The sequence below is a fragment of the Canis lupus genome, chromosome 12, assembly GCF_003254725.2.
Source record: "Canis lupus dingo isolate Sandy chromosome 12, ASM325472v2, whole genome shotgun sequence".
Lineage (NCBI taxonomy): Eukaryota > Metazoa > Chordata > Mammalia > Carnivora > Canidae > Canis > Canis lupus.
The window spans coordinates 64,948,341-64,974,129 of NC_064254.1; the positions used below are offsets into that span (position 1 = coordinate 64,948,341).

General features: G+C 40.5%; 1 protein-coding gene across 7 annotated transcripts in view; it reads left to right on the top strand.

Annotated features, from left to right (window-relative positions):
• The window catches only part of LOC112658709 (sine oculis binding protein homolog), a 162,624-nt gene that overhangs the window by 35,839 nt on the left and 100,996 nt on the right, over positions 1–25,789 (top strand). For all 7 annotated transcript variants that reach the window (XM_049092434.1, XM_049092437.1, XM_035697997.2 and 4 more), the window contains exon 4: positions 6,391–6,542. In XM_049092434.1, the coding sequence (XP_048948391.1) occupies positions 6,391–6,542 (152 nt within the window). The remainder of the gene's footprint in view (positions 1–6,390; positions 6,543–25,789) is intronic.

The following is a 25,789-nucleotide window of genomic DNA, read 5'->3' on the forward strand; positions in this document are numbered from 1 at the left end:
TAAGGCAGGCTCATTTACATATAGGATGTGACTACTTTCTATCATTTTGTCCCCACCACAGCTATAGTTAAGGGTGGACATTACGGTCCTTGAGTGACTGGCCCACGTCACACAACTAGAAGGGGTAGGTTTAGTACTTTCACTAACGTCCTCTGTCTCTGTTTCCCAGCACTCTTCCACATTGTCTTTTGAATAATAGCAACTAAGATTTGCAAAGGAGCATATATCTCTTAACTCATTCACTTAAAAAAAATAAAAGTTACCCCTTTGAGAGGGTAATAAGTGCATCTGCCTGTTGCTTTTCTTTTCCAGAGATCCCTGGCTGTATGCTCTTCCTCCCACCTCCTTCAACTTCCACTGTTTTATGTTCACATCTAAAAGGCCCTCTGAAGATGTAGTTGCTACAGTGTGCTCAGTATTATTTTCATTTCATTTCAGTATTATGTCCATTCTTTGCGTGGCTAAGCTTGTTCTACCTATGTGCCCAGGGCTAGACTTCAGCAAAGCAGTGAGTGACCAGAAGCTTCTCGTACTATAGCCTCTCCCATTTCTACCCTTTACCTCTCTCGTCGGAACCTTGTCCTTAGCCCTTCTCCCCACTCTCTGTGAAAACTTGTTCTCCAGAAAGAGCCACTCATTTCAAAGCGTAAGTCATAATTGGCAAATATGTACTGAATTTTATTGCTTTTGGGGAATTTGTGTTTTAATGGGATATAAAAAAATATATGGCCAAATAAATTACTCTCTAATGGTAGAATTTAATTTTAGTGGGGAGTTGTGGCATAATTTTTGAAGCTAGGGTACTCTTATTGGCATCTTTGAAATTATAGATGTAAGTGGTTCCCTGCTTTACCCACGTGGAAAATCAGTCTTATCCATGTCTTGCTGTGATCCCCCTCCTTACTGAAGAGAAAACTGGGAAGAGTTTTGCTTGCCTGTGGGTAGAATGACTGCTTCCTGAGATCCAGGTATTATTGGCTCTGGCTTCTTGTTTAATGTATAAGTGGCACTTGCTGGTGAAAGTTCAGCCAGAATGTTTGCCGCAAATCCAAGTCTCATAGTCATAAAGAAATAAAGGCTTGCATTGTGAGCCTTTAACTTTTTTTTGAAAATCAATCAACAAATATTGATTGAATAACACTTCAGCCATCTCCTCAAAGACATTTTGACCTTTTGATTTCATTTTCTTTGTCTATTACCATGTCATGGAGAAGGGTGCTCTGTAAGTAGCAGAATCTTGTGACAGCTTTTAGTCTGTTTTGCAGAGAGAAGTCTGCATGGATGGCATGTAATCTCATGCTTTTAGAAGGGCCCTAGTCTCTAAGGTGTGATAGTCAAGAGCTTGGGCTCTGGAGTCAGCCTGGTCCTCATCTAGGCTTTGGTGTATACTGACTCTGTGATTTGGAGCAAATTACTTTCCTTCTGATGTTTAGGGCCAGATTAGGATGAAACAACAGATTTAAGAAACTTTGTACTGTGCCTCCCACCACTAAATACTGAATAATGGCTAGCTATGATTATTTTTCCTTTGGCTCAGTGTTCCAAATTTTCTCTGGGTCTCCTTATATGTTCACTTCAAGAACCCAAAGAATTGTACAGAAGCTTCTATAGGACTCTGTAGAGGCTTTTGAACTGGACTGCCTCAAAGTTTTTGGAGTTGAATTATTCCAAGAAGGGCTGCAAAGAAAGCAGACTTTAACCTTAGTTCTTGCCTGTCTTCCAGGCCATATCTCTATCTGTATTCTTAAATATAGCTACTCTGACGAATAGATGGACAGAGGGCTTCCCGTGCTGTGTTTTCCTTCCATGGTGTAGGGAACACCCAGGAGTCACTTCAGGCTGCCTTGCAACTTGTCTCAAATATAATTCAAGTCTTGAAATGATTATCTGGATGTGTGCATTCCAGGAACTGTTGGAGGAGAGAAACATCACCAGCCAATACTTTGAGATTTTTTCCTCAGTCTTGGACTCCCATGAAAGTTACAAAGGGGTGGTGAATTGACAGTTAATCCCTTGGGGTCCATTAAGGCCCTCCTGATTCTTTGTGCCCTGGGCAAGTAAGGATGCATGTTCATAGTCAATTCAAGTGCCCCTAGAATGTCACCGACCAATGGCCATTCTTATTTTTGAAAGTCACCAGATAAGGCAGTTTCTCAAACAACTTCAGCAAGGCGTTCCAGAAATGCTTGATCTCATACTTCTCTGTGTGATGATAAATAAATACAATTTTGATTTCATCTCAGAGTAATTAATGTGAACTTCTCCTTCTGGGATGTAAAATGGAATAATGTTCTATAGCTCTTTGAACATTAGTTTGGAAAGAAAATGCCCTAAACATTTTGCCTAATTAAATTCTAAAGAGGTGGTACAAACTTTTCATGATTAATAGAAACATGCATATTTTGACTGATGCATATTTATATGATATTATCATATGAAAATTTTATCATGTTATACAAACTATTCGCCTTGGGAAAGTGACTTAATGCTGTAAATATTTTACATTTGTTGTTGCATTGTTCATTATGAAAAACACACAGGCTAATGGCTGTAAGGAAAAAATCTGTTACACCAGTCTTCTTTGAGGTAGTCTCAAGTCTCTAATGGTACAGGCTTTAGTCTAGATGTGAGATTGGAAATCAGGTTCTCCCTAGTTTGGAAAAAGAATCTTTAAATAATATATATGTATATATATATATATATTTTACAGCAGATCAAGTTAGAAAAGCTAAAATGCTGGGGCCTTCTATTTTGCCAATGTAAAGCATGCATATAATTACTGGGTTTTAGACTTTAAAAAAATGTAGTTGTTGAAATGAACCTATCCCTTTGGTTTAAAGCACTTAAGAAGGGTACCATCTCATGTTTAGGGCCAGAATTTTGAGCTATGTTTCAGCTGAAAAATTAACTCATAATTACAGTTCTCAGCTTCTTAAATATAATGTGGATAAAAATGGCTTTTATAAGACCAGAGTACCTGAGATATCTGAAAATGTTTTCTCATCTTTGGAACACTAGCTATTGGTAACATTTTGATGACAGAAAAGGAGAAATCCGATGGAATTTTTCCAGTCTTTGCCTTTATGAAACGGAATTTTATGAGAAACGGATGGGAATACTGAATTATTTAACAAGACAGATGCTAACCACCATTCTAAGAGTTTTCCAACTGCCACATACAAAACAAAAGTGCACAATTTCTTTTATCTCCTCTTCCCACATTGTTACTTTATAGTACACGTGATTTTTAAAAAATTTTTTTATTGGAGTTCAATTTGCCAACATATAGCATAACACCCAGTGCTCATCCTGCCAAGTGCTCCCCTCAGTGCCCATCACCCAGTCACCCCAACCCCCGGACGACCTCCCCTTCCATCACCCCTTGTTCATTTCTCAGAGTTAGGTGACTCTCATGTTTTGTCACCTTCACTGATATTTTCACTCATTTTCTCTCCTTTCCCTTTATTCCCTTTCACTAATTTTTATATTCCCCAAATGAATGAGATTATATGATGTTTGTCCTTTTCCGATTGATTGACTTACTTCACTCAGCATAATACCCTCCAGGTCCATGCACGTCGAAGCAAATGGTGGGTATTTGTCATTTCTAATGGCTGAGTAATATTCCATTGTATACACAGACCACATCTTCTTTATCCATTCATCTTTTGATGGACACCGAGGCTCCTTCCACACCTTGGCTATTGTGGACATTGCTGCTGTGAACATTGGGGTGCAGGAGTACACATAATTTATAAAAGTAATCTCCCTTAAAATTCTACTTTTTGTTTCTCTGTTAGGTCTATTGTAAGAAAATATCCTTGCCTCGTCTTAAAAAACTGACCAGCCAGTCTGTCTGGCGGTGATGGAGGGAAGCATGAGGGTACTGTGAGCTGTACCTCCTCCGCAGCCTTCTTCCTTCTTGCCAGGCCAGGCAGGCTGTGTGCCTGCCCCCGTTACCACTTTGTTTTCTACCCTTTTTCATCTGGATCTCAGTCTCTAATGGTGGTTTATTTCATTTCTATTTTATTTATTTTATTTATATCCGTTAAAGATCTAGGAGGAAAAATTTTAGGTTTGTTTCCCAAGCCAGACAATTTAAAGGCAGGAACAACATGGGGAACCTAATGGTTGTTCTAAAGCAGCTCCTTGGGAGGTGTGGTCTCCTTTTTGAACTCTGAGGTCAAATAATTTCCCCCATAAAAATTTCTTTTCCTTACAGGTTTCACCAGACTCAAACTTATTGCCAACGGATCATTTGGGAGAGTTCTGCTGTATCATCTTCTTTTTTAGGACTTTAGGATTTTAAAGCAGCTAATCCATTGGGAAGAATTGAAACTAGTAGTTCAAATTAGTTTAGGAATGACAGATGATTATTTTTAAAATATATTATTTCTAATCTGATTTTTAAAAAGACCTCTTTCATACTCTGAGGCTAATTGTAAAGTTTTGTTCAGTTTTCATGTCTATAACATTTCATGTAAAATTTCTATATGTAGACAGATGCCATGTTAGAAACCATGTAAAATATAAATAAAGCTTTTCTTGAATAGAACAAATTAAAAAATGCAGTCATCGTATGACATTTGATTTCATTTTATGACTCCATTTAAAGAAGGTTGTGTTATCAAAAATGATTAATATCAAAGGTCATTTTTACACTGTCTTATTTGATAATTAACAATAGATCACATTATGTAATTTGTGAAAAAAGTGGTCGTTAAAATGACAATATTTATTCCATTAAGGTAAATAAAATGCTGCGCATAGTTCTGAGTGATGATACTCAGGGGAAAAAGAGCCGTATCACTGCACTACAAATTAGTTTGCTTCTAATTTTGCAGGCTGATGACCGCACTGCCTCAAACCAAATCTTTTCCCTGGAAATGGAATGATTGCATGACAGACTCTATGAACCATGAATATGTCAACAACTCATGGACCAGGCCTTGTTTAGCAATTAGTCTTTGGGGGATTTTATTCAGAAATCAGACAACGCTATACCAGAGCTTATTGGGGATTTTGTGATTACTATTCATGTCTGGAGCATGAGTCTGGGATAGTTAAAAAAAATCCATAAAGGAAGAAGAAATGTCGCTAATAGTGGCAATCAGTCATATGTACGCATATTGTCAATTGGGAGGACCAGAAAACTCAAGATATAAGCAAAGTCCCTAGGAGGTAGCAAGAAGATATTTTGTAGACTTTAAAGTCTTCTCTTATTCCCCCTCCCCCTATCAAATAGGCTAGTATCTCCCAGACTTCAGTCATTTAAATGTCACTGTCACATTTTTGTTGTAACTTCTTATCACCTGCTTTATGATTTACTCAGTATATTTTATTAACTGACTCACTTTAAAAGCCTCTCTTTGCTTTGAGCAGTAATGCATGTGATATCACAGGCCTGTTTTGCAAGTTAAATTTGTTTTCCTCTCTTACAAAGGAAAAGAAATACAGTATTTTAATTATTGAAAATAGTCACATATCACTTAACATCATTCTGCGCGTCTCCATGACGTGTGTGGCAGGTCCTTCAGGAGGGCTGCAAAGACTACCAGTCTAGCTGAGGATGATCTTTATAGCTATGTGACCTCAGGTCTCATGGCTGACACCTCCATTACCATCCCTCCATTTCGGGACACGAGCAGCATCACATGGAGAGAATTTAAATCAGGCCTGTGCCTCCCTGAGGACATGCATGCAGGAAGGTTCTGCCGTAGGAGACTGCTGAGTGAGCCAGGCCAGTGCCTTTCCATGGGCACAATCTGGCCCCTCATGTCCTTCCTTTTTTTGACTAGCCGTATCACTTGGGAATCATTACATTGCAAGGGTAAATAAAACCCTATATCAGGTAACAGTAATAAGACACATGCCAAGATTGAGCCTGGTTCCTGACTGTCAAGGTTCACATTAGGGCATCACATTTATGGGTTAGCACTGGGTGTCCCACCCAGTGTGGATCTTACAGGCTTCCAGCAGTACCTTTGAAGAAGAAATTGGTCATTTTACAAGTTTCATTAGTATAGAGCCTGGTGTAAGCCAATAGAATATGCATTTTTACCAGGCTAAGAAGACTTGGGACCCCCTTCCTGGCTGTGCATTCATGCTCCAGATTTTAAGTAAATGATGTTTTTTTTGGAGACTTAAGAGCCAACCAAGGGATAAAAGAGAAAGAAAGGAAGAAAGGAACGAAGGAATTAAAAAAAGAAAGAAAAGAGTGAGCAAGCATGAGTCTTCTTATCAGGAGCTGGCTATCCTATGAGGTCAGAGAGTAATGAGGTACAGAAATTAAAATGAGACCTCAGGTAGCTCTGTCAGGTTGAGGGTGTGTCTAAATTTGAAGGGATGTTTGCTTCTGATATGAACATTTTTCTTATACTTTTGTTATAGAAGATGATGTGTCAAATGTACAAATAATGTGTGCCTGGTGCCAGAAAGTGGGAATCAAGCGCTATTCCCTGAGTATGGGAAGTGAGGTGAAAAGCTTCTGCAGCGAGAAGTGCTTTGCAGCCTGCCGACGAGCCTACTTCAAGAGAAATAAGGTAAGAGCACGTAGAGCGAGGCGGCTACGCAGGCCTCCCCAGACCGTGTGCGCATGTGCCTCCTAGCTTCTAGCTGAAAACACTGTGCACATTTTACTTTTATTTTTTTTTTTCCTGTCCTGTCTGTTCCCCTTCTCTGTCATACTTAACCTTCTGGAATAAGGGATCCCCTTCTGATGTGTAACCTGTTCTTCCGTTTCTCTGTCTTGATGTTTGAATTCTGAGAGGGTGAATGAGAATCCCATGAGGAAGAACACGGTGATCACAGCTGCCACCCTAAGTGACAGTGTCTCTCCAGCATAGTGTGTAGAGACTAGAGTCCACGAAAGATAAGTGGTAGAGATTTCTTTCAGAGGCTGAGAAACTAGCCACGGGAGTGTGGCCAGAAAGCTGTAGTCCACACAGTTTAATATTTGTTCCCAGTGGGAATATTGCTCTGGCTCTTTACAAAACCTGATCCACAAATTTTAATCAAGAACCACAAATTCTAATTGAGAAAAACGTCAAGTCTCTTTTGACGCCTTAGATGAAAGTTGATTAATATTGAGAAAAGGTGAAATAATGACTACCTGAACCAACATTGCGCACACAGCCGAGCGTTTGTGGGCAGCATGGTGGGTGAACACAGGAACAGCCATAGTTAGTCAGTTTTTGTTTTGTTTTAAGACATCTCAGATCTGAAAATGTCCTTTTAGAATAGTAGTGGCCACCATTGATGAGAAATGGAATGCGTGATGTTTTTACAATCACACACACACGTACACACAGCTAGTTTCTTAATCTTTAAAGAACCAACCCGCTCTAGCATTTTGCCACCGATTACTGAAGTAATGTGCTAGATCTTGATTATTTTCCATTGATCTGTATAGCTTCCTAATTCATAAAATTGTCCACATTTTGCTAAGTTTTTCCATTTCCATAATACAAGATCAAAATCTGTCTCTTCTTGAAGCAAACAATTATTATTATTCTTTTAAAGTCTGGTGTTTGTAATCCTGAAATGCTCATCTCGGGTTCACTGCATTGCAAGAAGCACTGTTGCAGCAAATTATCTCCTGCAAATTTGGGTCACGTCATTCTGCCAAAAAACATAATGCTGAAAGAATTAGGCTGCAGAATTCAGCGGGGTGGAATTTTAGTAGCAGTCTCTAAGTATTAGGCTCATAATCTTCACTGGAACAGGGAGGCAAGTAAGGAAATTGTTTGGAATTCTTTTGGGACAGTCAAAGTCCAGTTCATTTTCCCTTGGGAGGGGCCAGTGAGACTCCAGAGGAGGGGGGGTTGGAGCAACGCATGGGAGACACGTTTTGTTTTAATATAGGAGGATTAAAATGATCTTGGAGACCCTGGGGCTCCCGTTTTGAACGCTGAGCACTGGGGTAACAATCACAGGAGTGGACTCAGCGCTTTCATCTTCAAAGCCCTACTTACCACAACAAAATACTTTGCATTCCATCCCAGAAGATGGCTAGAGAACAGGGGTTTTTGTCTATGATTCTGAAGAATTGTGGGTCTGAATCTTGATGGACGGCCTGTAGGGAGCAAAATCAAGCAAGATGCTTTTGTCACAATCCTGGTGATACGTGTCATATTTTGCAAAACCATTTAACTTTAGTAAGCCTCTGAAATACCCTAGAATACTATATATATAGAGAGTGTATATATATATATACAATGCCATATATATGAATTTACATTGTTATACCTAACATGTAATATTACATCATTATAAAGTTTAAGGTCAAACTGGATTTAAACTTCCATAGCATACAGTTTTAAAAGATGGGTAACTGGGAGCCAAGAAAAGAGTTAGTATTTGGAATACTTATGGCAGGTAAAATCAGCAGGGGGAGGAGGACCATTACCTTTCACTTCCTGTGGGGAGTTATTGGGGTAGGTCTTTGAACATCCTGCAAAAGCTGGGAGTCACAGAAGCTTGAAGTTTAGCCGGTGACTTTGACAGCTGATCCCAGCAGCCTATTAGTGTACATACAAAACCTGTCTTCTCTGCGATCTTCATGCTTATTTATGTATCCCAAAGCCCTGCCACACTATACCTTCTCATTTTTCAAATAGGGGAATAAACTGATCACATCGCTTGCTGGATTCTTTTTTTTTTTTTTTCTTTTTTTAAATTTTAAGAGTGTTATCTCTGCAACAATATCCTATTGTATTACAATAAACATGTACAGCTGCTGCATTTCTGTTAACTGATAGGATTTTGTGGTCATTTCATTTAGGGCTTGGGTTTCTTAATGGATTGTATTCGATACCAGTTTCCATCCTGCCATTTCTAAGAACTGCTGTAATAAGCCCCAGGGTGTTCCCCACTGAAGACAATAGCAAATAGCTACTTTTCTTGTGTCATTTAACAAAGTCTTTAGTCCTCGTTATTAAAATTATGGACTTTCTTAATCTTAGAAAAAGGGCAAAATTCTTCCCATCCTGTCATAAAAGATTTTCTGGCTAGATTCTACCCTAAATTTTAGATATTCAGAAAGGGATGGAAAACAGTGAATAATATGTGTGTAGAAGAGAAATTTGCCTTAGGTATAATGTAGATTTTAAAAAACATGTAAAGTTAACTATGCTGTAAATTATGCTTTATAATGACAGCCGCTTCTTGGTGGATAGCATGCTGAGATCTAAAAATGGTCTCTAAGTTGAACCCAAATTGCATGCATAACTTTACAAAGAAAAATCCTAGTAGAAAAGGTAGCTAATTAGGAGCCGTATTCAGCTGACCTCTGTTTTGTGTCTGAGCAACACCTGCATTTGTGAATGTAAATTGGACAGCTGTGCCTGCGGTTCCCCTGCTATCCTCTTCACAAATGCTTGGGTATGGAGGCAGGAATTGATTTGCTGCTAAAAACAAGGACAAAAATAGCCCAACTCTCAAAATGAAGGCCCACTGAAAATTGGCTCTTTAAATTTCATTTGCTTCTCCACCCTTCCTTTCTCTGGTCTCTGTGTCTGTTTGATGGAGTGGGTTAAGAATGTCATATCCCTCTCTCACAAACCCCGGCCCTGTAAAGTAAGGTGGGGTAGACTGAAGCCAACTTAACCCTTTATGGCATGTAGTTTATAGTTTCAGACCAAATTTAAAAATTTTTTTGAAGAGTTGTTTGGATTGCTACACGTATGTGTAGGCTTTCTTCAAGAGGTTTCTGTTAGGAGAGGACTGTGAGTCACAGCTGTATTCATTTAAGAACCGAACTATGAGCTTAGGCATTTCAGGATGTTGGCTCTAAGAAGAAATAGCGTTAATTCATGATTATATTTTTTGTAGAATCCTTATCCCCAACAGGCTCAATTGCTGGCTCACAAGTTTTTGAAAGAGTGGGTAAGAAAAATACTTTTGTAGTCTATGGGCATTGGCTGAACAATGATATGTCAGTCTCATTACTTGATGCACTAGAGACTTTTCAGGGAACGAATAGCTTGCTCTTTTCCCAGCCCCTTTTTGAGGCCACAAGTAGAGATGAACTTGGGAACATTTCTAGCCTAGAAATTCGCCTAGGAGTCGGAAAGTTGCAGAGGTGCCTTAGTGGTTTTGCAAGAGATGCTGAAGTGTTTTGTCTAACAAATGCCCATTTTACTTTGTACAATCCTAGACACTTAAAAATATTCTATCCTAAGGGAGTATGCCTTATAACCATTATCCCTTTAAAAACAAGAGTAACAAACAAGACCACAAGTAGTAGTCATTTCCACATATCCCGTGTTTGGTCTTTTTCCTTCTGCTTGGGAAAATATCTTATTATCTAAACTAATGTCCATAAATCAAGCAGGAAATAAACACTCAAGACAAATGGCCAATGCACCCAGTGTAAATGACTGTTTTCTTTCTTTCTTTGTTAAGATCTCAAATTTTAGTGTTCTTTTTTTGTTTTGTTTTGTTTTGTTTGTGTTTTTTTGTTTTGTTTTTTTAAAAATTTTAATGTTCTTAATGGGTTAGTGGCATTGATACTTTTTAGTAACAGACACAATTTCCTAAAGACACCAAAGTTATGTTTCCTTGTTCTAGTTTCTCTATAATTTGAAACTACATAGAAACTACTTCAATATCATAATGTTGCTGTTCCCCACCAGACCATAGTGGGAAGAAAGCTATGTAGGTAAGAGATAACAATAAGGATCAAATAAAGATTAAAAGGTTATATAGACAGAAACAACATTTGCAAATCATGTCCCTTAAATCGTCCACCATCATGATAATAATACCGAATATTTAAAGAGGGGAATATTATATAATAAAACATTTATCTTATTTTCAAATGATTTCCCACTATTCACAGTGGTTTCTTCTTAGGAGACATCTCTTTTAGAAGACCCATCATTAATTAGCACGTATCATATTATTTGAAGACGTATTTTAATTAGACTACAGTAGCCCTCCTTATCGCTGGGGGATACCTTCCAAGACCCCCAGTGGATGCTTGAAACCACAGATAGTACCGAACCCTATTTATTTATTTATTTATTTATTTATTTATTTATTTATTTATTTATTTTTATTTATTTATGATAGTCACACACACAGAGAGAGAGAGAGAGGCAGAGACATAGGTAGAGGGAGAAGCAGGCTCCATGCACCGGGAGCCCGACGTGGGATTCGATCCTGGGTCTCCAGGATCGCGCCCTGGGCCAAAGGCAGGTGCCAAACCGCTGCTCCACCCAGGGATCCCCGGAACCCTATTTATACTATATTTTTGCCTATACGTACATACCTGTGATAAAATTTAACTTACAAATTAGATGCAACTAGAGATTAACAATAACTAATAATAAAACAAAATAGTTATAACAATATACTGTAATAAAACTTATGTGAATGTGGATTCTCTCTCAAAGTATCTTTACTGACCCCTTTTTTTTGTGATGCTGTGAGACATAGGCATTGTGATATAGTCTTAGACTAGTATTGACCTTCTAAATCAGGAAGATCATCTGCTTCTAGGCCATGGTGTACCGCAAATAACTGAAACCATGGAAAGTGAGCCTTGGATAAGGAGGACTGCTGTACTGGTTTTTTGTTTTTGTTTTTGTACTGGTCTTTTTATTAAACTTGAAGGTGTCTTGGAAAAGATTCTCAGTTTCAGAGATAATTATGGAACCTAGTAGCACAGAAGAAATGTGTAACAGTTGCCCTGCTAATCTGGTGATTAACCTGTCTACTTTGTTCCTTTAAACACCTGTAAGATTTAATTTGCAAAATGGTTATTCTAGAAGGTTTGGGGAAGGACATTAAAAAATTATTTGTAATTAATGTTCTCTGACTGCCTAAATCTCAGGCCACAGACTTGCTTTTGCCAGTTACTTGCAAATATTCTCGATCGACAAGTAAATGTGCCAAGGGAGCACCAGAGTTCTTCCTACAGATTCACATTATTTTAATGGGATGCCAGTGAGCCTTTTGGGTCTGCCTACCTGCCCTGGCCTGCAGCATGATCGCTCTGATCCCCCAGTGTCTGTTGGAACTGTGCTGCAAGCCTGTCTGCTGGCTGCACAGAGAGTGGCCCCTTCTGCCCCCTAGGGCTTCAGCCTGCAGGCCAGTGGCTGAGTTCCCTTTCGGTCACGGCAAACAGGGGCGTCCTCAGAAAGCTCTAGGGAAAGAACAACAAACCCAACTGTTTTCTCATTCTGTGGTATTTTGAAATATGGAATGGAATATTGATGAGCTGCTGCAAATGAGAACCTATGAAAAAAGCAATAGCAGGAGAGGGGGAAGATGTTAGCCCGTTGAAACACATTTAGGGTGAGGTTCTAGTAGGAAAGTTCTAGGTAGCGAGGTAAGATGAGGGTCACGTTAAAGTGATGCCTGGGCTCTTGAAGAAAGCCAGAAAGCGTTCAAGGGCAGAGCTTCTGCAGGCTGGGTAGGACCCAATGCCCTTGGAAGCCATCAGAAACTGAGGGGAGAGGTGTGTGATCCTCATGTTCCTCAGAACGCTTGAACACCACTTGAGAAGCACTGGTTTAAGGGATACCTGGAACACAAACAGAACAGAGGGAAGGGAGTTTCCCCTGAAAGAAAGGAATAGCACCCCCTTCTAGTTTTTAGTGGGCTATATTTTGGAGGTTGTGGGGAAAATAGAGAAATAATTCTAATCTGTTATCCAGAATGGGTATCAACCTCTGAATAATATTAGATGTTTTAGACCAATTATGAAGAGCTGATTAAAACGCCAAATAGCTTCAAGTCCCAGTCTTTGTTCAACATTTCTTTTCAATGAAATGTTGGAAAGAACAGATGGAAAAGAGGGCGTTTTTTTGTACTTTTCTTTTTTCCATAGATCTGAATCTGATCACCTGGGGGTCAATGTGCAGGGCTATTGACATATTCTTGAATGTTGATTTTCAGACACAGTCAGTGTCTGGCCGCCCTTGTAGTGATAGCTGATGCTCTACACTTAAATCAAGTTTCTCTCATTTGAGCTGCCGGTAATTATCCAATCCATCTCAAAGGCACGCTCTCTTTTAACATTAACCACAGTGTCAGATTGCATCAGCTACATTGTGTTCTGGGGAGTGCGGCTGCGGAGTGATGGATGGGCGTGCCTCGAGTTCGTAGTCCGCCTGTCTGGTTGGGCAGTGGGCAGTCCGGGAAACAAATGATCGGGAAGGGTTCTAGTTATTTGGGACATGCTTCCTCCTTATCGATCCGGTCACTTGCATCACCAACTTTCTCACCTTGCTGCTAGCTTTGTTCGGGTTTATCGGAAGAACAAGCACTTAAAGAATTACCTCATGGGTCATTTTGATGTGCTTCTCCCATCGTAAACTGCATCCAGCGCTCTTTGTGCTGGTAAAGTCCAGCACAAGGTGTCAGGAGACCTTATGAATAAAGGCCACAGGAGGGAGAAGTTTCCAAGAGTCCTTAGTGCCCTGTCCAGGGAAACCAAGAGATTACGCTCGTGCATTTTCCTAGTTACACTGTTCATTCAAACGCTTTGTTAAAAACATGATGTATCCAAGACAGGCCAGGTGGCTTGCTTTGAGATTATTTTAAGGTAGTAGTTTGAGTCCAGAATTTTTCTTTTTTTTTTTTTTTTAAGATTTTATTTATTTATTCACAAGAGACACACACACACACAGAGGCAGAGACACAGGCAGAGGGAGAAGCAGGCTCCATGCGGGGAGCCCGACACGGGACTCGATCCAGGGTCTCCAGGATCATGCCCTAGACTGAAGGTGGCACTAAACCACTGAGCCACCCAGGCTGCCCCAGAATTTTTCTCATATACTTTTGCAATGTCTGGTCACAAAAGCTAGAACACACAAAAGCTATGGCCATACGCAGGAGATGCAAGCTCTAGGCACACCTGCGATTTTTATTTCTCCCCTGTATCAGTACCCCCAGGTAGCTTCTGTACAGAAGCAAAAGTGTGAACTGGGCAAGTCACATATACTTATTTGTTCCTTGGCTCTTTGCTCGGTGTTTATATTATCGCAGGTCAGAATGGAATAAAAAGAAGCTCATTGTCGATGGCCGCTTAATTCCTGCCCCAGCAGTTCAGATGGAGAGGAGGAAATTCCCTATGTTACAATCCACTCTTAGAGTGGCCGTGCATGCGGTGGAGTCTGATGTCTACTGACAGGCGGCCTTTGGAGGTTACAAACGTCATCTGTTGCATTCTCTGTAAACACAGGCTGTGGGCCAGAGCTGGGCACTACTACAAGCACAGGAAGGCAGATCAATGGTTTAATGAATCCATAAAAGATGCTTGAACTCTGCTGCAATTTACTGAGCACTCCAGTTAAATGAAACTCCTGTAGTCTTTAACAAAGAAAGAGATAATCAATGGCCGGGGATGGAAGCCAATGTCCAGTAATCACAACCTCCCAGAATTTGTGTTGCTGTTTCATTGCTAACAGAGGGTTAGCCAGCTCCAGGCTCTAAGGCTCACTACTTCTATATTAATATTTTTCTCAGTGTTTGAGCTGCTTTAACCCAGAGACGACATAATCGCTGAGTACTGCTTCTGTAAGGCCTATTTTTTAAAGCTATGGAATATTCTTTCAATGACATTTCTTTAAAGTAATAGGATTAGGCTCCAGAATTATATTATTCTAACACGTAGTGTCTTTGTAAGGCATCCTGTGATGAAAAGTAAATAGGGGAATAAAATCCATTCATGATTAAGTCCTCAGAATGTCAAATTACATAGTGTTGGAGAGCCCTGATTAATCCTTGCATGGTAAAATATTCCTCATTAGTTTGCTATGGCTAAGGGTTAACCACTTCTATTATAAATTCAGACATTAATGTATTTTCTGCTTAATTCATCTTCTAATAGAAGAAAATACACTTAGTAGATAGGAATTTTTTACTTCTAAATGTGCCTTGAAAACATTATACTGATTTATAAGAGAGCTTTGGAGGCATATAGGAGAAACCCTTCACAAATAGGTTCAAATGAATTTACAAGTATTTAACTACTTTTGATTGTGGAAAAACAACAGCTTTGACTTTGAAATGATTTTTTTTCCCCACAGAGATAGTAGAATTTATGACATAAAATCAAAGATGTTGTGTCCGATTTTTGTCACACAAACTTTCAGTTTCCTGATTAGCTAATTAGCATTACGAGAGCTGGGTCCTAACCCAATAAGTGTATTTTGGGAATTCAGTGGGTAATAGGAATTTTGAGGTATGACAATTGCGAGTCTGTTTCAGAGGCTGCTTGCCAGACATTCTAGGATAAAGTGGTGATTTCTGTATTGATCCAAGTAAATGCTACATTATCTTGTGATCTGTTTTGGTAGAATAAATTCATATTATTTTAAATAGGGTGAGCGGTTCTAAGATTGTATATCCAACTCTTTGTTAAAAGACCAATCCTTGAAGGTCCTGATACTTTCTGTGATCATCTGTAGGATTAAATGTTTTATAAGTTGGGGCAATTTAAACCGTTGTTGTCAGAGGATTTAGGGATACAGGGACCCAGTGGTATGTGAGATAAAGCTGGACAAATAGACATTTGTGACAAGATGGATGGACCTAGAGGGTATTATAATGAGTGAAATAAGTCAGAGAAAGACAAATACCACATTTTATGTTTTTTTTTCTGCTTTTTGTGTGTTTGTTTATTATCAAACAAAAAGCAGAAACAAACTCATAAATATAGGGAACAAACTGGTGGTTGTCAGAAGGAAGAGGCATGGGAGGATGGGCAAAATAGGTTGAAGGGGATTAAGAAGTACAGACTTCTAGTTACAAAATAAGTAAGTCATGGGGATATAAGTTACAGGATAGAGAATGCATCAATAATATTGTAATAGCTCTGTATGGTGACAGATAGTAACAAGACTTATTAGCATGGTGATCATTTTATAATGTATATACATGTTGAATCACTATGATGGATAACTGAAATATAATATTGCATGTCAACTACACTTCAATTTAAAAAAAGAAAAAAGTGGGGAGAAAAGCAGGGCAAATACTTAAAGACAAGAGAGACTTTCTTAGTAAGAGACAAGTCACTGTGCTCCTCTTTCGTTTGTTTTTAGCCAAGATTAAAACAAAATTGTTATTTGTTCATCCATTTACTTAAAAAAAAAGATATGTTCAGTGTCTCTAATGTGCTAGGTACTGTTTTGGGTTTGGTGGACACATTATTAAATAAGAGAAAAATCCCTGTCCTAAAGGAACTTACATTCTTTCTCTAAGGGAGATACATAAAATAAAGTTAAAAATATGTATATATGTAACAAAATTTCAGGTGGTGACAGGTGAAGACAAAGCAGGGTGAGGGGATGAGTAGTGATGGGGTGCTGTTTTACATCTGGTGGTTCCAGAAATCGTCCTTGAGGAGGTGAGGTGTGGGTAGGGACAGAATAGGTGATGGGGCTGTCACGAGAAGAGCCTGGAGCAGAGAGTTGATGGGAGGAGGGGGAGCAAGTGAAAGGTAGAGGATCGGGCTTGGCATTTTTGAACAACAGCAAGAAGGCCATACTGTCTGGAGTAGAATGGTCAAGGTGGTTAGGGTGCAGAGATACTAGTTTGGATTTTATTTTAAGTTTGATGGCAATTTTGGGGAGATGATGAGCAGGATGTGCGGTATGATCTAATCTTCCCTGTTGATTGGATCTCTGTTAAGGAAGCAGTACATTTAAGATCCTGGATACAGAGAAGATTTGGAGAGTAGGAAAGGCGATAGCATTCCCATGAAGTTGGGTGTGTCTGGCAATAGAAAATGAAAAGTGTCATATTCACTGAATTATTCACTAGTAGTTATGAAACATTTCCCAGTAGAAAAAGTATGTTGAACTAGTTTAGGGTTTTCTTTTTCTTTTTTTTCTTTTAAAATGTGGGAAGAAGTGAACCAAGGATGGATATTGTTGGTTAAATGTTCTGACACAGCGATTTTTCTTTCTACGGGGCAGGTGGGGTTTACCTCCCTTCTAGTGGTGAGGTTAAGGCCTCAGACGGTAAGCTCAACACAGACCAAGCCTTGGCCTGGGAGACAGCCGTACAGCATCTATAGGCATCCACACTCCCCTAGAAGTAGTGTGAGGAAAAGGAGATGGTAACTTTGAAGGGGCCACCTTTGGGTAGAGGAAGTGTTTCGAAGTTTCTTTTATTCTACGAGTAGACTTAATTTGGTTATAGTTATAGGATGTATCAGGACTTTTTTTTGGCAGGAGAGGAATATCAGGGTTTTTAATGCAAATAACAGAAGACCCAACTCAAACTGGTTTAAACAATAAAAGACATCTTTTATCTGGTGGAACTCAAGTCCGAAGGTAGGATATACTTCAGACAAGTTGATCCTGAAGTGCAGTGGTTTCATTTCTTCCCATCATTGTCTTCTTGTATATGAGTGTTGGCTGTTTTCCAAGGCAGCCTCCCCAGAGGTCGTGGGATGGCTGCTAGCAGCAATCAGGCCTACATACTTCCTTGTTCATATGCAATAAAAGAGTGCCTGTGTACTAGCATTCTAAGCAAGAGTCTTAAAATTTATACTCATTGTGTATGTGTAAGTCACATGCTCCCCAGGCCTGAACTGGGACTGTGACCAGGGCAGTGGATATTCTGGTTAACTTGAGCCAGTCAGGGCTTCCCTCAGATGTTAGAGTTAGGCTCATTTTCTTCTAAAGCCTGTGGGAGGCTACATAGGGAAGGGCAGCTACTAGAATGAAAATTTGGAAACTATTAAAAGAGGAAAGGTGTCAGAATGATGGCTGATGGTAAGTGCCAGCAAATATCCGCTAGAGAGAAGGAGGAAGTGACTTCATTAGGTTATCTCATGAGGTTGAATTCTTTACACAATGAATATGGCATGCCTATCTACTTCTGTGAAAGAAGGAATCTGAAACCAAATGTGGATTGAGATATAAAAATGTGGTTAACATTCATCATAGGACACTTAGATGAACTACTTCTATCTAGGACCAGCTATTTGAAAACCTGATTATTAGAATGTTGGCTTTAGTACCAGGACCAAAGTGCTGACTTGTTCTCTTCTTTTTGGACTCCATAGACTACGTGATTACATAGAACTAAGATGAGAGGGGACTCCTGGGTGGCTCAACGGTTGAGCGTCTGCCTTTGGCTCAGGGCGTGATCTCGGAGTCCCACATTGGGCTCCTTGCATGGAGTCTGCTTCTCCCTCAGCCTGTGTCCCTGCCTCTCTCTGTGTGTCTCTCATGAATAAATATATAAAAACTTAAAAAAAGAGAAAGAACTAAGATTGAGGGGATTGTGGTTAGCTGTTAGATATACTTATTTATGAAGAAGAACAATGGTGTAGTTAGAATAGCGGATAGCACAATGAATAGTTTCATCAGTGTGAGTGGCCTGGGAGATGTTGGACAAGGACCATACTGGATATGGGGAGGCAGATATCTGGGACTAGATGCTGCTGCTGTTACTCATCAAGAGTTAGCCTGGCCATCCATGCATTTAAGCTTTCTCTGTGGCTGAAAACTGTGCCTGCTGAGCAGAAGGGAGCAGGGCGTGTTCAAACAAATTGTGATTTAGTCTGAGACTGAATGCATCAAGTTCAAGTAGCTAAAGGAGGAGAGACCTTGAAGGCCGCAACTCTCAAGTTATTAATTTATCTATGTATTTATTAAACAGGTATTTCTTGAGCAGCTGTTATGTGCCAGGCACTGTGCTAGTCATTGGAGTTGCAGCAGACCATGAGAACAGGTTCCTGCCCTCATGAAGTGTAGAGGCCGGTGGAAGACAGACATTTATTTACATAATAGCACAAATGTGAAATTGTCACCGTGTCAAGTGCTGTGATAGTGTGGGCACAGTGCTGTGAGAGCCTCTAACAGGGGAATTTGATTAGTCAGGAGCCCCGGGAGCTTCCCTGAGGACATAGTGCTTGAACTGAAATCTGAAAGATGGAGATGTGAAGGAGGGGAAAAGGGGAGGAAAGAGTTCATTGGGATGAGGACACAGCAGCATGCTTTTTGAATCCTGGCCCTGATTTGCTACTTCTTTGCTAATTTTAAGTTCTTTGTGAAGGAATGGAACTTTACCTGTAAACAAGAAAGCAAACAAATATTCCCCGGAACAATAAGCCCATTAATCCACTTGTTTGTGTATTTGTTCATTCATTAATTTATTCATTCATTTCTACCAACCCTCGGGGATTTGTTGCTTACCTTCCCTGACTTTTCACTCCGCTTCAGGAACTGTAGAGTTAGCACAGTATTACTAATTTATTTCAGGGAGTGTATTGACAGCCTGTAACCTCTGAAGGCAGAAACATTTTGTAAGTAAATAGTAAGAATAATAACTACAAGACCCTAAGTGTTTTTTATTATCAAATGTATCAGAAAAGCAACAATAACAGCAGAGAAAAGATTGGGTGAAAGATGCACTGATTTGAGAGAAGAAAATAATTAGTGTCTGACAAATATGGTTGGATGATTGAAAATAAATGGGGTAAGTTGTTTTTTGATGGAAAGGGCCACAGAAAGGGCAGATCCTTCCCCCCACCTCCCTCTGGGTATGGGAAGAGATGTGGTTTTATTATATATAGAGAGAGAACTATAGACCTATGCTAACATTAATGCAAGGGTAGACAGGAGGTTTGGGTGATGAATCTCAGGATAGAGAAATGCTTATTGATGCTCAGGTCCCCCGACTAGACGCTGTGATAAAATGGGAACAGAACAGCATGTCTGCTGGCATAGTAACAGGGGGTGATTCTCATGGCACAATGGTGTGGTGGGAAGGAAGGACTTTTCCTCCCTTTCTTTGTGTTCTTTGTTTCAGCCTGGTATCTCATTTAGTGCCTAGGATCATGATGACAACTCTGTAGAAATGTGGTGATAAATAAATAGGCAGGTAAGCAGTTCACATTTTATCTTCCTGGGTCTTAACTGGGTGATAGGGACATGGATATTTGAAATGAAACGTCCCTGCATCACTCTTCAGGATGCCAAATAGAGGAGATGACCCTTCCCGAGGCTGGCCATGCCCACACCTGCTCAGATGACTGTGAATGGGGACCATGGTGCAATTCAGCTGGAGTCAGTGGCCCCCTCTCCAGTTCCAGTAACTTCTGAAAACCACATATAGTGACAGTCGTTTCCAAAAGAGGCTGATTTTAAAACTGTGATGAAAATGGCTAACAGCAGGCTGAAGGTTAAAGGAAAAAACTTAAAAACCATAAAATCTGCCTGGAGGCTATTTAAGCAAACTGTTTTAGAGGCACAGATGGTTCATATACCTCTGAGCCAAAAACAAAAAAGTAAAAAGGGGACAGTAAAGCTGGCGTGATTAAGCAGACAAGTATGAAAGTTTTATTAGTACTAAAAAGGCATCCTTTAGAAAAGTGAAAAATCTGTCTCTGGCAACTCGGAAGACATGTTAAAGACCAATGGGAAAGGGAGAGGACACATGGATGACATCTCAGAAAGCAACCAGAGGTAGTGAAAACTTGCACAATGTGCTTCTGTACATTGGGTATCAGGGGTTGTGCTCCAAGGCTGTGGAAGACAAAGATGGGGTCTGTGGAAGGTTGGGTGTGGCTTTCCTATCCTGTAATTTTGAGGTACAGCTTTTATAGGGATTTGATGCAACTTAAATTGTGGGTTGAGTCTCTAAAGGAAAAGGAGCTGGGGCAAATTGAGAAACTGAAGCACTATCGATCACAAGGCCCAAAGCATGTGAAGGACATAAAGTATGATGTCATTGCCAGTATTTCCAAAAATCGTAAGCATCCCTGAAACTGGGAGTTCATTGTGGTGGGAGGGCCACCAGCCTCTCCTGAGGGTACCCCTCAGTGCTTCCAGTGCAAACCTTCACGTAGGTTTCTGTACATGTGCAAGGGCACACGTCCACTTACATATAAAGTCTCTAGATTTTAGATTGGTGAGCTTCCGTTATCATAATTTGGAGAAAAGTCAGATTCTGAAAAATAACACAACAGTGCAAAGTTTTCAGGGTCGCCATTTGAGAACCTTCCTCTGAGAAAAAACAGAACAAAACAGTACTTGTATCTTGAGTTAGCATTCAATATAAACCTTAAAAAAAAAAAAGACCAAATATAGCCTTGCAAAAAAGTAAGGTAAGTTGTTTGGATTTTCAAAAATCCAAATAATTCACTTAGAGTTTGGCTGTCTCCTTCCAAAGAGACCCTTGAGGAAAATAAATAACTGAAGGCAAGGAATAAAGCCTTGCCTCGGATTAAGAACCTGGGTAAGGAGTGGATGATATTCCTCAGAGTACACATAAATTAATAGCATACTGTCCCAGGGGTTTATATTAGGAGTAGTGTCACTTAATATACTGATTGCTTATTTGGAAGTAGATGACAGGAAGGAGGAGAAGTTTGCTACTTTTTCTAAGTTGCTTTCATTTGAAAAACCACAGGGGATTACCTCTTCCCAGCCGTCCCCTTTCCCCCCCACAAAACACCAAACCCTGCTCTACAAATATATGAATATAATGAGGTAACCTAACATCAGATGCAATTCCATTCACTGAGCTGTCAGCTAGCACAAGAGGACAAAAAAGTTTCAATCCTCGTACTCCCTAATATAGGCTGCCTCTCAGCATCCCCAGAGAGGGGAACTTGGTTTGGTGTGAATGGGCCTCAATTGTGTTCCTTGCCTAGACTTTAAAAAAATCGCATTTAGAGGTTTGCTTTATTTATTTATTTACTTATTAATTTTTTAAAAAGATTTTATTTATTCATGAGAGGCACAGAGAGAGAGGCAGAGACACAGGCAGAGGGAGAAGCAGGCTCCTCATAGGGAGCCCGATGTGGGACTCGATCCCAGGACCCCAGACCATGACCTGAGCCAAAGGCAGATGCTCAACCACTGAGTCACCCAAAGATGCTCCTAGATGTTTGCTTTAAAGATAGTTTTTTAAAGTGTACAAAAGTATGTCAAACGATAAGCTTTGTCCCACCTTCACAGGAAATGTGTAGTTTATCCTCCTTTAACTTGATTTTTATAAGAGGCTAATGCTGAACTTTGAAAGAGTTGACACAGAGGATTAAATATATTTTCATTAGGCTCCAGGCTACACAAAGATGGGATACAAGAGCCTGAAAAGGTGTATTGATGGGGACAAAAGAACCAATAATAAAACTGAAGAATTGGTAAAGATAAATATAATGAAAGTGTACCCTGCCTCTTAACACTCAGGGGTAACCTTTGCAGTTGGCCACCATGGAGAAAGACCGGGTCAAACTCCATGGCAGATGGTTTAATACGTAGTGCGCATATTAATCCACAGAGGCGGCCCTGGAAGTGCAAGCAGGTTGTTAATGATCGTGTATAGCAGTTGTGAGCTGCTCTTGCTCTTGCAGTAAGGAATTCAGATGTCATGCTTCAGAGTTCAAGTTGATGAGTTTCTGGGCTGGGAAAACATTTCCCCCTCTGTATTGCACTGCACAGCTGATGAGGCATGCTCCAGGGAAGGGTGATGCAGGCTACATCAGGTAAAGGCAAGGGAGAGAACGTAGACTCACATCCCAGATCTGTGATTTAGTTTGATGACCTCCTACTTCTGGTTGAAGCGGCACCACTGAGAGTACATCATGGTATGAGGACTTTGTGAATCAAATGAGAAGGCGGCAGACACTACTGTAAACCTAATAGAACTTCAAAACTGATACTCAAGTCAATACTGATTAAAAAAGAGATCAAAGAATCCCCCGTCTTAGGGTCTGTTGGTACCAGAGAAATCCTGGACCAGTGATATCTTTTTCATTTTCCTGTATCCTGAGTTGCTTAATAAGTAGAAACGAATGTTGGCTTCCCAAATTCCAGAGCATTAAAATTGACTTAAAGACTGAATTAAAAGCAGATAAACCCCAGGGAATTAATTATAAAGATGTATACTCCCAAGCCCTTATACCAGGGCTGGAGCCCAGAGAAATTAACTGTATTTATTGAAGCCTAAATCAAGACAACCAAAATTAAATAGAAATTCAGGAGGAGTTGGAGGAAAAGTTTAGATGTCTTCCACAGTGTGTCATATTAAATGTGATGAGAGAGGAAAATTAAAGTGCCTAAAAGTAAACTTTAGAGGTGAGCTGAAGTTAGCACTTCCGATCCCCAAGCACTCCTTTTTCTCATTCATTCCCCTTTGTTCACTTCCTTTACATTTCTGATGCCACCATTTAGCACTTAATAAATATCCATTAAATTAATTCTTTGTGACCATGTAATTCAGCAAGATGTTCGACACCCCTGGGGCCTAGATATTTGGTTCAATTGTTCGGGGGGTGGTAATGATGATTTGGACTTCAATTTCTTTCTCCTATGTCTGTAGGGACATGGATGATGTATTGTATAAAACCTATATCAAAGTGGTTGTTACAGTTAGCCCTTGTCATCTGTATTCTCCAGGACCATACAGGGGCCCAGCAAGTGGTGGCCATCACTGTGTTGCTCTAAACCAGCTGTGCAAGGGAGGAGACGTGGAGAGATAGGCCTCACTCACTCCTGGGTAGCCCAGCACCCGTGGCCCACTTCCCCCTACACCTGGAAGGCCAAGCTTGCTCCTAGGGGGAATTGGGAAGGAAGCTGGGCTATTTCCATTTTGCTCTTGGTTCCTGAAGCTGAAATAACCCCTTCTGTCACTCAGCTCTCTTTCAGGAGCTACTGCTAGCAGATCAGGGACAGTTGCATGTATCACTTTTGGCTTAGGCCAGGACACTAGAATAGGCTGGGGAAATGAAAGGCTGGAGAGAAGTACAAAAATGCATATTTGGGTAGAGATCCATGTCCTGCACAACCAGTGAATGAACCAGCAACTGAGATAGGTCCTCAGAGCCCGAGACCTCTCTCAGGGCTGGATGCCATGAAGCACAGAAATCGGAGACGTGGTTTCCGCCGAGAAGAATGTCTGCCTGAGTGTCTGAGTCTTCCCGTGCTTGTATGGAAATTTCATGCCACACGTTTATTCACTTACCCCTCTATTCAGCCTTCACGGCACACTGGGCATTATTCTGTGGCTGGAGATACAAAGATACATAAAGGAGGAGAGGTCTCTGCCTCTGAGGCTCTCAAAGTTGAATAGGGGAGACAGACAAGTAAACAAATGATATGGTATGAGGCGTGCTGGAACTGACGTGGATAAGAACTGGGGGCCATGGACTGACTTCCCCAGCCCAGGGGCCAGGCTCTCTGCATGAGTGAGCATATGCTCCGGTGCAGACTGAAATGCAAATTCAGGAAATGGGACAGATAGGAGGAAAGCAAAGAGCTGCAAGGCAGTTTAAAGATCTGAGTCAGGAGTGGGAGTTCTACTTGTCACACGTTGAAAAACAAACGTGTAATCCTTATTGTAGCTCCCAGATTATGGTTTAACATTTTAAAATATCACAGACTTTATAGGAATGCATCAAACCATATTCCATGACTTAAAAAATTGACTTTGGCTATCATTTTGTCCTGCGGAAGTATTTAGGAGAAAGTTTGCAAGAGACCGAGGAGGCAGAGAAGAGGGGAATGTGCGGACAGGCTCATGACAGGCATGTAAAAAGCTGAAAGTGATGTTAGAATGTTTCTCCAACATCCTCCTTTTACAGATGAGAAAACTGTGGCCCTGAAAAGAGAAGTGACTTGCCGGGGCCACAAAGTTAGTGAGGGGCAGATACCGTTGGTGCTGTGACCAGCACGAGATCTCTGAAGTCAGCAAGAGGAGAATTGTAATGGCAGTTGCCTGAAGAGCAAAAGAAATTGCTCTTCCTTTTCATTAAAATTATCAATATTTAGGGGCACCGGGTGGCTCAGTGGTTGAGCATCTGCCTTCGGCTCAGGTTGTGATCCCAGGATTCTGAAGGGAGCCTGCTTCTCCCTCTGCCTGTGTCTCTGCCTTTCTCTCTCTCTGTGTCTCATGAATAAATAGATACAATCTTTAGAAAAAGAATTATCAATATTTAGTAAGCATACATATACACTTTATAGAAAGGCATAGTATGCTAGTTTGCAAAGTTTTATTTGCCATGAATTCATAGTAAGAAATACATTTTTGCTTTGTGTTTTAGCGCACACACACACACACACACACACACACACACACACACTCCTACCCTACTTCATGTTACCTAAATTACTTCAATCCTGGCATTTTCTTGATTTTGCCAGGAGATGTCAACAGAAGATTTTTTTAAAAAGGCTTTATTTATTTGAGAGAGAGAGAGAGAGAGATTGAATGTGAGAGAGCATGCATAAGCGGGTTGGGGGGCAGAGAGAGAGAGAGAAGCAAGCTGCCTGCTGAGGAAGGAGCCCTACAGATGCAGGACTCAATCCCAGGACCCCGGGACCATGACCTGAGCTGAAGGCAGATGCTTAACCGACTGAGTCACCCAGGTGCCTCTCAACAGAAGATTTTTATGCAGTTATGTCACAACTGCAGACTGGATGATAACAACTCTAAAATGACATCAGAAATATTAAAATATGAAAAATGCTTAGGCTTTAGACTATGCTGAACAGAACATATCCATTTAAAACTGAACCGAGGGATCCCTGGGTGGCGCAGCGGTTTGGCGCCTGCCTTTGGCCCAGGGCGCGATCCTGGAGACCCGGGATCGAATCCCACGTCGGGCTCCCGGTGCATGGAGCCTGCTTCTCCTTCTGCCTGTGTCTCTGCCTCTCTCTCTCTCTCTCTCTCTCTGTGTGACTATCATAAATAAATAAAAATAAAAAAAAAAAAATAAAACTGAACCGAGCGGGACGCCTGGGTGGCTTAGTCAGTTGAGCGACTGACTTGATTTTGGCTCAGGTCATGTCAGGGTCATGAGACTGAACCCCGAGTT